Source organism: Phoenix dactylifera, chromosome 5, assembly GCF_051530095.1.
Source record: "Phoenix dactylifera cultivar Ajwa chromosome 5, Ajwa_hap1_PhDact_Kaust_v1.1, whole genome shotgun sequence".
In the NCBI taxonomy this organism is placed as follows: domain Eukaryota; kingdom Viridiplantae; phylum Streptophyta; class Magnoliopsida; order Arecales; family Arecaceae; genus Phoenix; species Phoenix dactylifera.
The window spans coordinates 33,463,194-33,478,911 of record NC_143194.1 but is presented as its reverse complement, the minus strand read 5'-3'; the positions used below and the strand labels follow the sequence as shown (position 1 = coordinate 33,478,911).

The 15,718-nt window shown below is 35.6% G+C and overlaps 1 protein-coding gene across 2 annotated transcripts in view; it reads left to right on the top strand.

The window, feature by feature from the left end:
• The first annotated feature begins 375 nt into the window (after positions 1-375).
• The window catches only part of LOC103703018 (RNA helicase family protein), a 37,404-nt gene continuing 22,061 nt past the window's right edge, over positions 376-15,718 (top strand). Inside the window, exons 1-15 of one of the 2 annotated variants that reach the window (XM_088722492.2) lie at positions 376-584; positions 709-853; positions 1,977-2,051; positions 2,747-2,836; positions 3,080-3,159; positions 4,020-4,089; positions 4,182-4,267; positions 6,057-6,126; positions 6,234-6,329; positions 6,837-6,927; positions 9,078-9,124; positions 9,221-9,304; positions 9,385-9,438; positions 11,333-11,433; positions 13,134-13,224. In XM_088722492.2, coding sequence (XP_088578618.2) covers positions 388-584; positions 709-853; positions 1,977-2,051; positions 2,747-2,836; positions 3,080-3,159; positions 4,020-4,089; positions 4,182-4,267; positions 6,057-6,126; positions 6,234-6,329; positions 6,837-6,927; positions 9,078-9,124; positions 9,221-9,304; positions 9,385-9,438; positions 11,333-11,433; positions 13,134-13,224 — 1,377 coding nt within the window. In that variant the 5' untranslated portion in view covers positions 376-387. The remainder of the gene's footprint in view (positions 585-708; positions 854-1,976; positions 2,052-2,746; positions 2,837-3,079; positions 3,160-4,019; positions 4,090-4,181; positions 4,268-6,056; positions 6,127-6,233; positions 6,330-6,836; positions 6,928-9,077; positions 9,125-9,220; positions 9,305-9,384; positions 9,439-11,332; positions 11,434-13,133; positions 13,225-15,718) is intronic. The other variant, XM_008785709.5, reaches the window with a different exon arrangement.

The window sequence follows — 15,718 nt, the reverse complement described above, 5'->3', positions numbered from 1 at the left end:
ACCTGTCTGTGACCCAACAAGGAGCCCAATTTTTCTCATCTTCTATCTCATCTCTTCCTATACCTGATGGCAAGGTCTGTCCGCATAAACTCGGACCGAAAGACCAGGCTTGATCTGGTTCAAATCGGGCTAGAAATTTGAACCTGCTCTCAGAATGTTGGTGTGGGCATCCGGATTTAGGCCCTATCTGGAAGAGCTGCCAACAGTAAAACTGTTGAAAATAGAGTTGTTGGAAGTAGGACGGTATGAAGTAGAAAATCTGTTAAAAAATTATTTTTTTTAAAAAACTAAAATAATTTTAAAATTTTTTTACTAAATATTATTTTTTATCTAAAAAAATATTTTTTATCCAAAAAAATTCTTTTTTTAGGCCAGAAAAGCTTCCTAATGGGCAACCCGGGAGCGTCGACGCGTCCTCGTTCTCCCGAAACATTTCAGTTGTCCGCCCCACGAAGCACCGTGATAGATTGGAGAGCGGCGATGTCCAAGTACTGGAAGCCAGGCTCCGAGAGGCCTCGGACGGTTCTCGTCGACGATGAAGAAGGCGGAGTGCTCTTCCTTTCCTCTCCTCCCTCCTCCTCTGGGTATTCTCTTTTGCTCTTCTATGTTCCTTTTCGATCGTTTTTCTTCTCAATCCTTTCTTTCCTCCCCGCATGGCTTCTGTTCCCCTCGCAACCTTAATGCGTGAGCTATTCTTGGATCGAATAGGTTCGGGCATTCAAGTCTGGAGAGGCAGCGGCAGAGGCTTCCGGTGTATAAATATCGGACCGCAATTCTTTATTTGGTAGAGAATCACGCCACAACCATAATCGTTGGAGAGACGGGAAGCGGAAAGACCACCCAGATACCACAAGTTCGCATCTTAATCCTCAATACTCTGCTCAAGAATTGGGTTATTTGGAGTTTTCTTGAAATCTTTGGGTTTTCAATTCCTTTTTACCCTCAATGCTTTTGCTATGATATTTAGGAATTAAGTTCTTGGTTTTTTTTCTTGAGATATTACTTTAAATAGAGTAGGGCTTTTTTGTTTTCATGTCCAATGCTTCTCGCTACCCTATTCAAGAATTGGGTTCTTGGAGTGATCTTGAAACCTTTTTGAAGCAGAATAGGCACTTCAATTTCTTTTTTGTGCTCGATGCTTCTGATATCTTCTTCAAGAAATTGTAGTTCCCTTGAAATCGTTCTTGCAATGGGGCAAGGGTATCTTAATTTCTTTTTTGTGTTCCATGCTTCTGTTGATGCATAGGCGTATCCAGTGCCAGCTAACTAATACTTTTTTTTCTTCAATCTCACTGTATTTTTTCCTTGAAATTCCTTATGATTTAAAGGTACTTGCTGGCTGATGCGTAGGGCGTGCTTTATGCATGCCATGGGATGAATAGGTAGCAAGTGGAGGTCGTTGGATGAAATTGGAGATTGTAACCCTAAAGACTTTTGTTAGAATGGGAGTAATATGAAATAATTTTTATGTGATGCGAGTGAGATATTATACAAGGTGAGAAATAATTGTTCCAAATCAGTGCTATGGATGTATATTAAAGCTTGGAGCGGGATGTAGAGTTCTACTCATTACTAGTTGATCTTTTTTCATGTTTTCTTTTTTCTTTCTTTTTTCATTAAGATTGTTAATTTAATTATTATCATCATTCATAGTTTATTGGTATTTACTGTTTAAATGCCTTTTCAATAATGTGCTTTTATGGTTTGCATTTCCTAGAGGAAATTTTAATCCCTTTTTTATAATTATTTCGACAATTTTATTCATTTTTAATATATTCAAGTGTAACAAGATGCAATGCTTGAATCTCATTTACTATTTTGTGAATATTATTCATTAGTGTAACTTTGTTTTCTTTCTGCCATGAAAAGAAAATTTAAGCCTTTGAGATATAGGCGGGTGTGCGGTGTTTTCAGATCAGTAAAGTATACCTTTAAAGACTAATCCTGCTAAATTTTATGTGCACTTCTTTTCTCAGTATCTTAAAGAGGCAGGTTGGGCTGAAGGTGGTCGAGTTATAGCTTGTACCCAGCCAAGACGATTGGCTGTTCAGGTGACTGTTATAACCATGTTTCTGACCCACTGTTCTATTACTTACGTTCAGTAATCTCATATTGATGTTCTGCATTTTCAACATATACATTCGAAGAACTTCTACACGCAACTATTAGTACCTAAAGAAATAATGTTTTCTCTGCTGGCTGCTGGGAGTGTTATATTGCTGAAATTCATCTTTTGTCTTAAGTATGTAGCATCATGTTTTTCAGCCTCTCCAATGTTGTAACTATAAATTTGTCAGATTATTTGGTTTTGATAATTTGTTAGAGTATAGAGAAGCATGCTTTCTTTGTTGGGTCACTGCTTGTACTCTATTTTTTGCTCTGTAGGAATTTTTGCCTGCTTTTTTTGTTTTGTATTATTTGACAGATGACTGTTCTTTATTATATAAAAGATGCCTCAAATAAGTATCTGAGAGCTCGAAAAGATTGTAGATGCTCTATTTGTGATACTTTATTTTCTTTTGCACCATAAGACCTGCAAGATACTCCATGAAGGCTTCATTTTGTGGAACCTAGTGCATGTTATTGACCCTTCGATCACCAAACTCTCAGTAATTAGAATTAAAACCAATATTTCATTAACAAGACATTACAGATACTTGATGTTATAGCATAGGTTGACTGGTCGTATTTCATGGAGATTCTTTTTTGTACCATAAACTAATAATTCTTTGATGTGTTTTTACAGTCCGTTGCCTCACGGGTAGCTGAAGAGATGGGTGTCAAACTTGGAGAAGAGGTTGGGTATACTATTCGTTTTGAGGATCAAACAAAACCGGTATGACTTAGCGTTCTCTGTAGCTAAATATTGCTTAAAATACGGCAGCATCTAAAATTTTTTATAGACCTTTTCAAATGGACATGGACACAAGGTTATTAGCTTTCTAGTTCATTTGGATATGGTTGAGTGACAAGTTTTCTCCTAGATTAGGTGGCAATTAACTGATTTATTGCTCTCTCTCTCTCTCTCTCTCTCTCTCTCTCGCCCTCCCCCCCTCTCTCTCCATGTGTATTGTTACAGAATGTAACCAAGATCAAATTTCTAACTGATGGGGTCTTGCTTAGAGAAATGATGGATGATCCTCTGCTGATCAAGTACAGGTATTTGTTACCATTCAAATAAGGATGCTTTCCTTTCTCATATATATTTAGTTAAGAGAGAAATTTATTGTTCTGATTCTTTCTCACTTACCTCTGTTAAACAAAACTTATCCCAACTATCATGGTGGCTTTATGTATTCTTCTTTACCATAGATTTCATAAAAAATGCACATGCTGTCTTTTTTTTTTTTTAATATAAAAAAGAGTAAACAAATACACTTAATGCTATTTTCTTTCTGTTAATATGAACGCGGGCCACCTTCTTACGATGATGCCCTCATTTGGATGCATTCTCAATCAGTCTAGCTCCAGATTTTCCTGAATTATTGCAACTCGATCTTTACAAATGAACATTGTCTAACATGTAGCATCAGTGTGTGCTTCATATTGTAATCACCAGTGTAGACATTTTTTGTAGACTAACATTATGATTCACACAACAGTTTGGCTCTTGTTACTGCACCATAAGTTTTCCCTCCCCCCCCCCCCCCCCAAAAAAAAAAAAAAAATTGCACAGATCTTGAAGGTACTGACTGATGACATAATGCTATGGGCATCTTTAACGTTGCTATTTTCTTCCCTACATGAACTAAGTAACCATACAAGTTTTTTATCATGCTAGCAGTGCCATGATATAATATTTTATAGCTCTATCTATGTTTCTAGATCTCTTCTTTTACCAATGTCTTTTTATTTCAGCTTTTTAAGAATATGTACTACTCCTGTTTGGCTTTGGCATGAATATTTGGATGAATTAACAGTTTTCATACATCTTTTTGGTTTTGTTTTTTGAGGGTTTTGAGCAATTTTTAAGAACTTTTTTCATCAATGTTCAATCTTTTTATGTTGTCTTGTATTAGTGTCATAATGGTAGACGAGGCTCATGAGAGATCCCTTTCAACAGACATGTTACTAGGCCTCTTGAAAAAGGTACATATTCTAATATCTTAATAGTTCTTAATTTTACTAGTGCTTCTCGTCGTACATCTTCTTGAAGCTAATTTCTTGCATGGATGTACCAGGTCCAACGCCGTAGACCTCAGTTGCGTATAATCATTTCATCTGCAACAATTGATGCAAAATCCATGTCAACCTTTTTCCATATTAGGTCTTATTCTGATTGAGTTAGAATTGGATAGCTGTTTATTTTGTCTTGTTTGCTTTGTTGTATCACTGCTTTATGTTATATTGTTCTGCTTCAATGAATAAATAAGTTTTCTGGAGGCTTTTGGAACCGAAAGCCTTCACCTTTTCACCGATTTCCTGACCCAAACTTGGTCTGGATTAACTTCTGTTGTAATTATTCCATAATCTTTTTGTTATTCTTTCTTTTTTTATCATGTAGTTTTATTTTAAATGCTGTAATATTCAAGCTTGTATGGTTGTTGTGGTAGTGCTCTAAGTTATGACCTAGTTAGTCATGATGATTCACCAAAATAATGACTGGTTTTTGGGAGTCTGAGAAGAGCTGATCCAATCTATATTTAATTCTCAACACAATTGTATGCTAGTTTTTATAAACAATCTGACTAAAGACAAAGATCCAAAATTTGAGAAATATGCAAAATAATTTTGAATTTTGAGTGAAGCAATTACATAGCTCAAAAAATAAGTTTGAATTTTGAGTAAAGTTATTACCTAGCTCCAGTGCTCAGGTTGTCAAAGGGCTTCTTCCTTTCTTCAACGGGTTGACACATGAATGTATATTGTTACACCACTTTTATCTGTACTGGTGTGAAAGTTGCTAACAAGATGGAATATAATGAGCTATGTTCTTTTGGATTTAGGTTTTGTCGTAACATGTTTTTTTAAGGCTTTACTTCGAGCAGCTATACAATGTGATGTTTGTGTAGATATTCTTTCAGCAGACTATCTTTAAAGGTGTCATCTATGGTTCCATTATCATTCATCTATAGTGACCATGTGCCAAAACTATATGGAGAATTGCGAGGCAAAATTTGAATAAAAAAATACTGTCCTATTAAATTAACTACTAGCCATCATAACATCTAATTTGGATTATAACATAGATAGAACAATATGATGAGTAATTTACGTTAGGATGATGTTTTTTTTTCAAATAACTCTTTCATAGATATACTTTAACTTGATATTGTAAATCAAATTTCCAAGAAAAAGGATATTATTACTTGTAAATTGAGATTGCTGTGACATATTAGGGCCATTCTTTATACAGTGTTGTCTATGTTGAAGATAAAACCTCTGCGCCCCTCTATTTAAAACCAAGATGTCATCATTAGGATCATTGTTCATCGTATCAGACTGTACTACCTTGCACTGAGCATACTTACTGTATCAATAGCAAACCAATAACACGTGCAAGATGCGTACTGAGTGTTGGTACCACGAACCGACCCATATTGACACTATACTAGAATGGTACCAAAATTGGTGCTACGAACCATGGTTAGGATACACTAAGGCAACAGTAAATGGCAGGTATGTCATCGGAATATGGTTCTGGCATAGGTATGTTGAATGTCACTGTCACAGTCACTCCAAATCCAAGGTGTCATCATTAGAATACATTAAGATAAAAATAAATGGCAGCCATGTCATCTGAATTTGGTTGTGGCATAGATCCTTTGAAGGTACCAGTTTGGAGGAGCAAACTTCTTTCTTTGAGGTTTGTAAGGGGAAATCATATGGGACCAACATAATTAAGTATCGTCAACAAGCCTTTTATACTACTATTATTATCTGCAAATATTTCTTGACTGTAATCATAACGTATTCTACCTCTTTCACTATTTGATAATCTCCCAAGCTTGGATTCTGTACATTCCTTTGATGCATGCTTGTCTTAGACATTGACTGTAGCCTTAGCATGTGTTTCTTGGTTTTTGCTCAACTTTAACTTGGCGTTTTGTTCTCAGGAGGAGGAATATAGGACAGGCTGCAGAAGATCCCACACCTAGTGAGCTGCCTGCCATACTTTCTGTTGAAGTATGTAGTGAAGAGTTTTATGATATTCAACACTACATATAAAGACAAGGCCTTTAGCAACACCTTCAAATTGTGAAAATGAGCTAATCAGCTTTCAATTCTACCAGGGAAAAGGATACAATGTGGAAATTCATTATGTTGAGGAGCCTGTCTCTGATTATTTACAAGCTGCTGTTAATACCGTGCTATCAATTCATGATAAGGTAGACTGCTGCTCATAGGAGGTGATATTAATCTATAAAAAGTTGTCTTGATGCCATATTAGTATACTTGACTCCAGTCAGTTGTATCATAATTTGCAGTAACCTCCTAGCTAGATGCCGCACCAGTTCTGCAACTTGCATCCTGGTTCTTATGCACTTCTGGACTTCAAATTCTTTTTTTTCTTCCTCCAGTCTCCACATTTTAATGTAATTCCATCGAGGCCACCAAAGTACCAATGTTTAATGAGAGCAGTACTGTTTGTCATTTTTCTTTTTTGCCATTTTTGGATCCGAGATGTAATTTTTGTTCTGCATGTCCTCTTTTAAAATTCAAATTTGTTATGCTTTTAAGATCTCTCCCTTTAAATACATTAAGGCATTTTACTTTATTTATATTCTCAGATAATTTCAATCGATGTGTTCCATAATTCCATGTTTTTGATCACTTTCTCTTTTTGCCTCAATTTAGCTTAACTCAGTTTGCTTATTATGTCAATATTTTTGCAGGAACCACCTGGTGACATTCTGGTCTTCCTTACAGGTCAAGATGATATTAATGCTGCTGTACAGTTACTTACAGAAGATGCTCAAAACAATGGTAGCTACTCTTCTGATATTATTATATCTACAATTTAACACCATCCTTTTATTTTTGATCTAAGAAAAATTGAATTAATGAAGGTCGTAGCAAAGTACATTGAGTAGAAATAAATGAAATTCCAGAAACCTGGGCAAAAACACTTAGAATATGACCTCTGCTCTCTTATTCATGTAGACTGAAATATAGAACACTTCTAATTATTTGTCAGCTTACTTGTGTGAGCAAGCTAATTATTCAGCTGGCTTTGGTGTTTGGGCATAACATCTTGTTCGATATATCCCTTCAACCAGAGAAAGACCAATATACAGTCAATTGCTTTGTTCTCTTCTAATATGCTTTATTGTTACTGAATTTTGAATGGGATTGTCAGTTATATTTTCATTCTGGAACATGAACCCAACCGCCCAAGAGGCAATCTGAAACACCTTGAATGACTAATCTGTTTTATTGCTTGAGTGCACCATGTTCTACTTTTATACTTGAAACTATCAGTGGTCCCTTATTACTGCTTGTTTTCACATTCTGTTTATAGAAGCATAATCATAAACACAAGCCTTTCTGACATAAGCATATGGTCTTGCTATATAATATTCTTTAAGCACCTATTGGCATGCAACTCATTGAAAAGATAGACTATTACAATGAGTACTTTAGTACATTTTAATAGAGGCTAACTGTTCCTCTGTGGAACTTCCAGAGGAAGCACTAAAGTTAGGAGCCTTCTAACTTATGCTATTTTTGCTTCTTAAATTCTTTTTTATTGCAGTTCTTAATTAACCTATTAAATAAGGTCCAAAATTTTGAGATTTGATTGAGTCTCAGTGTTCTTGTGTCTCTACTTTGTTTGGTTAAAGATTGGAAGTTCTGAAGCAAACAGGCTGAAACTGAAATAAATTTATTAAGCTAACTTTTTTGAGTGAATTATAAGAAAGAACTGCAAATAAAAAAAAAGAAAAATTAAGAGCACGTTTGATGGCCTTTTATCATGGTTCTTTTTACACATGACATATCATCATGTAAGCAAGCATGCAGGGTAAGCACCATGATAATTTTTTTATAATGTGTTTCCAGTTCAAGTAACCATTTTGCAAACTACCATTATTTTGAACATTTTGAAATCTGTAGGTAATCTTTACATGAACTGAGAAAATGTAAGTATACGAGACTAAACTCCTGTGGAGTTTGTTTTAATTATGATTTTTAGAATCATGAGTTTTGTCCTTTTCTTTGAATGAAAATTTTTAAAATAGAGAAAGAAAAAGATCATGAACTTGAAAATCTCTGCTTGAAGTAGAATTTTACTTAGAAAATTTGCATTGAATCTAAGTAAATTTCTTCCTGAATCTTACCTGCTGGTTCCATTAATTTGCTTCAGAGTTCTGATCTGTCAACACGAGGCATCTTTCTAGATCTTGAGGGGAAATGATGAATGCAAAGAAACAAAAGAAGAGAGTGAGGGAAGACTAAAAGTACACAGAGTTGCCTCGAAGGACATGGCTGATCTGTTGTGCTGAACCAAGTTAATTTTTATGAGAGTCTGCCATCTCTGAGGTGGCTTGCATATGACAAAACACTCTTCACTAATGTTACACGTATGAGAAATTTACTATAGATTAGATCTTTTATTTACCATAATATGAAAAGTTGCATATACACAAACTTATGAAGTTCAGCAATCTTTTCTAGCACATTTGATTTACATGATCCTTTTTGGTTGTTGTTTGCAAAATGAATGGTTTGTAGCCATATGCCCCATAACTAATCGTGGGTGCTGGGCTTGTATTTTTTAAGCAAATCTCGGCCAATTTTGTCATTTATAATGCCAAACAAGGCTGAAAGCACTATATATTACAGAACTGTATGCAATCTAGTAGTAAACAACCAAAATGTTTTTGGACCATATAAGATGATCTAGAAGATACATCAAGCTCTACTTTATGAAGACCTAATATTTTGGTATATGTCATGTTTTTGCATACTTACCATACTGTGAGCAAATTGTAGTAGTCATGCTATTAATGCTATGACTAATTTTTAAGGATTTGATTTTTATAGATTTGCTAATATCAGTATGTCACCATGTTGAGGCTGAAGAAACCCATGAACATTTTTTTTCATTGATACATTTAATGCTGCTTTATTTCCAGGGTTGTTAGTTTTGCCACTATTCTCGGGGCTTTCACGTGCAGATCAGGTAAGTGGTAACTGATGATTATCATGAAACCTACCAACTTTTATGGGACTGATGGAAGAACCATCTATATATGCATTAATATTTTTTTGTTTTAAGGACCTCATTTTTTCTCCCACTCCCAAGGGAAAAAGGAAAGTTGTCATATCAACTAATATTGCTGAGACATCATTGACTTTGGAGGTACAATCTTGCATTTTACTAAAATGTTTATAAGACATAATAACAAAAATTTTTAGCTAATCTTTTTTAATTTTATGCAGGGAATAGTGTATGTCGTGGATAGTGGGTTCTCAAAGCAGCGCTTTTATAATCCAGTATATATCCACATTCTTTATTTTCATTACAGACTTTATTTATTGCCTAAGTTTCTTGGAGTTTGGCCACAGATAATCAAATGCCCTGCTAGATATTATCAGTAATTGATATTAATCATGACACTTCGAATTGTTAGCGCATGCCTCTCTCAATATATTGTATTTGGAAGGTTCGTGCCACTGAAACTTGAACTTTTGGATTAGTTTGACAGTGGGGAATGACACTGCTGCTTACGTTTGAAGGGCCTGTGGTATATGGAAGGCACTTTCATGCATGCCTTCCCATCCTAGGCTGAACTTGTATTTGAGATAAAGGCCAATGTGTCCATTTTTTCTGGAAAGTGGAGACTATCTGACCGTATGTGTCCTTATTTAGGGAATCTGGATTAGTGTCCTAATTCAGAGAATCTGGATTAGCAGACATTTGTGGATCCAGCCAATTTTCTAGGAACACCGAAAGAAGCAAATTGACCCGACAGGTTTGGTAGTTACAGATGAAGATGAAATTTTGATATGAAATTCAGTGCAATTCTGTGTTTTGTCTGGTTTGGCGGGCACGTTCACCATCATGAACTTGTCTTGTTACAGGTAAAGCTTTTACATGGACTATGTTTGATGCTGATATGTGAATTATGTTTGATGACAAGTCTTTTGAACTCCTCATGGGGAGGAAATATGCCAGAGTTCTTGCTCTGCAACTCTTGCAAGGCAAATATGGAACAGCTGTTCGTTGGTTTTCCTAAACTTTTCTTTCTAGTCAGGGAGAAATAGTTTGTTGAGTAGCTTGTAGTTTGGTTGCTTTAATATGTATCTACAGTTTGGCAGGTCTAGCTTGTTATCACCTTTTTTATAATTTTATCCCAAGTTGTCCTCTTTTTGGCTTCTAGACAATCATCTTTGGCTTTTATTAATAAGATCCCTGATCTTGTGCTTCTCTTCTGAATTATATAAAAGGATACATGAGAGAGCACTTAAAAGTTACATCTTTAGATTTTGTAAAACACCATTTGTTCCGATAAGGTCAAGATTATTAGGTGGGTCATTTGTGTTCAGGTGAAAAATTGCAGTGATAGACCAAGGAAGAAAATTGTAGTGCATTGATGAGGTCCTTAGGAAGCATTCTTTGACTTAAGACATGGTATGATTGGCACATTAGAAGCAAGATTCATATGATAAGCTAAAATATGTGGTTTGTGCTTGAATATTCTGCTTTGCGCTTTCTAATAGCTCAATAATGCAGCTTTGAATTTTATTCTGCGATAATTGTTCTATTCTGCACTACACATTTTTCATAAGTAGTTAGTATTGTTTTTTCACACCTTTGTTATTATTATTTTGAAGATCTAGTTGGAAAAGCTAGTCACATAAACCAACAGAGTTTCTTCCAAAATTTTGCATTATCAATATGGCTATGATATTTAAGTTCCATCTGTATTCTCTCTTTTTGAATTCTTGCTAAAGATGCTATTATGCTTCTCTTTCAAACTATGCATGCCTAAAGCTTTGGGTTTCCTTAACTTTTGCTTTTATTGACCAGATGACTTGCAACATTACTTTGTGATGGGGAGCAGAGTTTTTTGCATCAAATCAAATTTAAAATTAGTTTTTTTTCTTCTAAGCAATTATAAAACAAGGTGGCTTTCCAATTTTTTTTTTTTGAATAACAGAATCTATTAACAGTTTTGTAAGTTATATTAATCGGAGGTTTATTGGACCCTAGTAATCATATTCTTTTTATGTATTATAAATTGATTAGTTGTTCTCACCTGCTATGCCTTTTTAGCACATATAGTTCTCCTTGTAGAATGGATGACGCATATCAGGGGATTCCTTTTCTAATGTTCTAGTTTTTGAAAGAGTTATGAGGCATAAATTGTAGCCATTTTCTTGTTAGATTCCTGATATTGAGAACTTGGTGGTGGCACCAATATCCAAGGCTTCTGCAAGACAAAGGGCAGGCAGGGCTGGAAGGGTACAGCCAGGGAAGTGTTTTAGGTATATGCATATTGCACTTATGAGTTGTTGGTATTAATTTATTTCTGTCAAATTTCTTTTAGTATTTGTAGATAATATATGTGAGATATTTATCATGTATCTACATGCCTCAAGTATGAATTTTGTTTCTCAAACCATCTTCATCTTTCATCCACCATTCTCAGATGTTGGTGGACTACACCTTGGTCTGTAAATCCAATCCCACATAAGTGAGAAAGTAGTTGCTGCTTAGGGTATCTATCATGGTTTGTCGTACTGGATCGTACTGCCCCTGACCGGGCACACAGTATGGTATTGGTGGCGAACCGATACTTGAAAATTCAGGGCATACCGTGTGTCAGACTGTCAGTACTATGTACCGACCTGTATTGACACTATACCAGAATGGTGCTAGTACAGGTATTGAAACTGGTACGATGAACTTTGGTATGTATGTATGGTGCTTCCTTGCATCAGCAAGTCTGAGTCTTTTGTGCGTGATAAGTGTGTGGCCGCACTAATTATATATTGTAACATGAAGAGCAACTTAAGGGGCCAATGCTTGAGAGTTGAATTCTCGTGATGTAACCTCTCAAAGGGGAAGTTGCTCGACATTTACTGTTGGAAAGGACCATTTCATCTCACATTTAGTATATGAAATTAATATAAATACAATCTACTCACATGATCCAATAATATGCTATATCTGTTATTAGTGTCTTTAAATATCAAGCTTGTAACAGATCAAAGAATAGACTATGGAGTTTGCTTCACTAGATGACGAAAGTATGCAGTGTAGTACTACAAAATATAGCAACCTACTCAAATAAACTGAATGCACAAAGTGATTGAATATGTATGAAATGGGGTGAATCTTTTAAATTAGCAGTGTGTGGGATTAGGAGCATTAACTGCAACTTTTAGTTTAAGGTAAGGTGAAGCAACAAAACTCACGTGGTAGCACTCTGTCATTGCCTACTACCTGGCCTTGTTGTTTGTGTGAGTTGATATTTTGCTTCTTACTTTTAGAATTTAAGTCTCCATCCAACACGTCAATGCTTACAATTAACATTAATTAATGTTCTATTTAAGTTAGCATATATATAAGCTTTCAGGCAATATGTTGGGAGAGATTATGTGACAATGAGCGATCATCTGTTGAAGGTAGAAGAATGCTTAAGAGAGTTTTGTCCAACGCGATGTCCATACTCCATAGTAACTAAGTTGCCAAAAACCTTAAAGATTATGAATATCTTTGATAACCATTTGTATTATAAATTGTAGTCATGTTATGCTGGCATTATTAATATAATTTTGCAAAGCAAGACCAGGGTTTAGAGTTCAGAAGGTTGGGATGGATTAGAAATCACCCCCCCCCCCCCCCCCCCAGACCAGGGTTTAGAGTTCAGAAGGTTGGGATGGATTAGAAATCTTTCAATTTGTTTTACCAACACCCTCCCCCCCCCCCCCCCCGCGTACAAAAAAAAAAAGAGAAGAGAACTGAGGTATAAATGTATTCTTTTGGATTGCCATTTCTACTATGGTGATATAATGATGTCTAGAACGTGTTCCTTTCTTAAGCTAAACCTTTGTTTTCCTTTAGATTTAGGCTCAAACATTATTCTGTAGTTTTGATGAGTTTTCTTTAAATTCTAGTGCTTTGAACTGTTGGATATGCTTTATTTCTGAAATATTCTATAACTGGTTAAAATTTGCACCAGACTTTATACTGAAGAATATTTTGTCAAGGAAATGCCTGCAGAAGGAATTCCAGAAATGCAAAGGTCAAGCCTTGTTTCCTGTGTGATACAAGTATGTATATCATACTGCAATTTGCTGATTCTTTTTTAATTTCTTATTCATATCTTGCTTTTCTTTATTCTTTTTACATCACAACCAGAAAGTGTACACTTTATTTTTCAATATTATCTTCTTCTGTTTTGATGTTGTTAGGTGCTGAATTTATTTAGTTTACAGTTGAGCAAGGGAAAAGCTTTTTTTTTTTTTTTTGGGCTGGCTGTATTAAGTGTCTTTTTGGAAACATTCTTAGGTTTCTGTATCTTGGCATCATATGTTGGAATTTAGAAATGCTATTTTTAGTTTGCATGAAGTTGTGCTGTTTGGAAGCTCATCTTTTCTCTAACTTCATTTTCCATAGTAAAAAAAGGTGTCTTAAGATAATAATAGATTCAGCTATGCTGCAATGAGTTGAGCAGTAAGCAACTAGCATGCTACGGCTGCCTTGCCTTGAGGTTTGTTGGGATAAGATGAAAACATGAGATGGATGTGGACCAATAGGTTTTAATGGATTTTTAATACAGAGCAGGGCAATAAGGGAGAAAGTGGTGGGCTGAATGATTTAAGAAGAAACCAAAATACCCAGAATGAACTCAAGGTAAGTGGTTTAAATATGATTTTTAGTTTCTCTTTGTACAAAATGATTGTCTTTACAAGAAATAGTGATGGTATGACAGATGAAAGGGTATATGGTAAATGAGTTTTTTTGGTGCTAGCATTTCAAGTTGAACCAGAAATATCTAGGTTTAGTTGATTGAGATAAATTTTATGATAAGATGATGGTCGTGGTTGTAATCAATTGTCCCGTTTGGGCATCTAGTGTTGAATTTCCTGCTTTCATTAGCCAGAGGTATCCACATTTAATGCAGCCTTTTGGAGCATGGCTGTCAAAGGACACATTGATTATGATGACACTTCAGTTCTCAATAATTTAAATGTCAGAACAGCTATATTAACTCATCATAATTTGTTTATTTAAAACTGTGCTGTAATATCGGATGGAAACAAGTTCTTTAGCACAGAGTACCACTTACTAATTTAATTATGCACTTAAAAATTTGTATTTTTTTGTGATGTATATAAGTGCCCATGCATTGATTGTCTTTTGCTCCCTTGGAAGTCGAATAAGTAGACTCTTTGGGGCATCTTGACATTCACTGTTCCAAGTATCTAGATAAATAATGCTTGTGGAGTTAGGTAAGTTAGTCTGATGAAGAACTCTGTAAAAAGATATTCTTTACCTTGTCACCAAGTATTGGGAAATTAGCGAGTGAAAAATAAATACTTAACATGAATGACAAGTTTTTCTAACTTTCCAACTGTACCTAGATAAGTAATTTCCAAAATTGTGAGTACCTCGATGCGAAGGACAACAAGCAGTGCTGTACCCTAATTGATTTTTTCCTAGTCATTAATTCGATTCACATATCTCTTGATTAGATATGTTGTCAGTAAGTTTCTAGTTTCCACGAAGTCTTCCCTATACAAAACAGAATGTTTGTTTGTTCTCAACTCACCTCAACTAAGCCTTAATCCCAAACTAATTGCGGTCGGCTAAGAATGTTTCTTGTTGTAGTCATTTATCTCACTGTAATCACTAATCATTTTTTTAGCGTGGTATGCATGTCATTGCTACTTCACAATAGTATATCTTGATCAATCACCATACCCATTTTATTGCGTAACAATAACCGATTAAATGTATTTTCTTGGTGTGCTCCTGTGGAATATGATTGTGCAAACTTTTCAGCAATCTTGAGTTTGAGACTGCAGAGGCTAAATCAACTCCTAAATAGACTATCCTTGGAACATTATAAACAATGTGCTCCTTTTCTTCAATCCTGATTAAAGAGTAATTCATGCCAGGCGAATAAACATTTGAAGGGAAATCAGTAATCTTTAACTTATGCCAATATTCAATTCGCTCTAACGCTTATTTAGGAGTGGAGTGAAACACCCCTTATTGAAGTAGGGTGAGGCCTTACTACACAAGCTCGTAAGTCAAGTACGGAACGAGCCTTGTTTATGAAGATTCGCTTCCTCGTATAATAAAATTCACTATTCCTCTTTATTTAGAGCAAGGTAGGCATACCGGTATTGGTTGGCGTACCGGCATCGGTAGACGTACCGGTTGCCTACCGGACCGGTATGGTTTTTGTTCGGACCGGTTTGACGGTACCGAACTGGCAGTGCGCTTGTGGAAAAAATTTTGCGAAGCATGTAGTGTGCGCGGGCGCGTGCCCGCAGCGTTAAAAAATTCCACAGGCACGCGTTGCATGGGGAACTGCGCCCGGGCGTGGTGCCCAGCGCGGGGAACCTTAGATGATTGTTGAGAGTATTGAGCTGTCATGCATCAAATTATCAGCCTATGCAAATCAATGTATGCTGACATTATGTTCCCTTACAATAGAAAAGGTATAACTTCAAAGTGAGACAATGCACCATAGACAAATATGGTAGGATATCGTAAACCTTGACATTGAAGAGAAGGCGAGCCAGTAGTTTATTT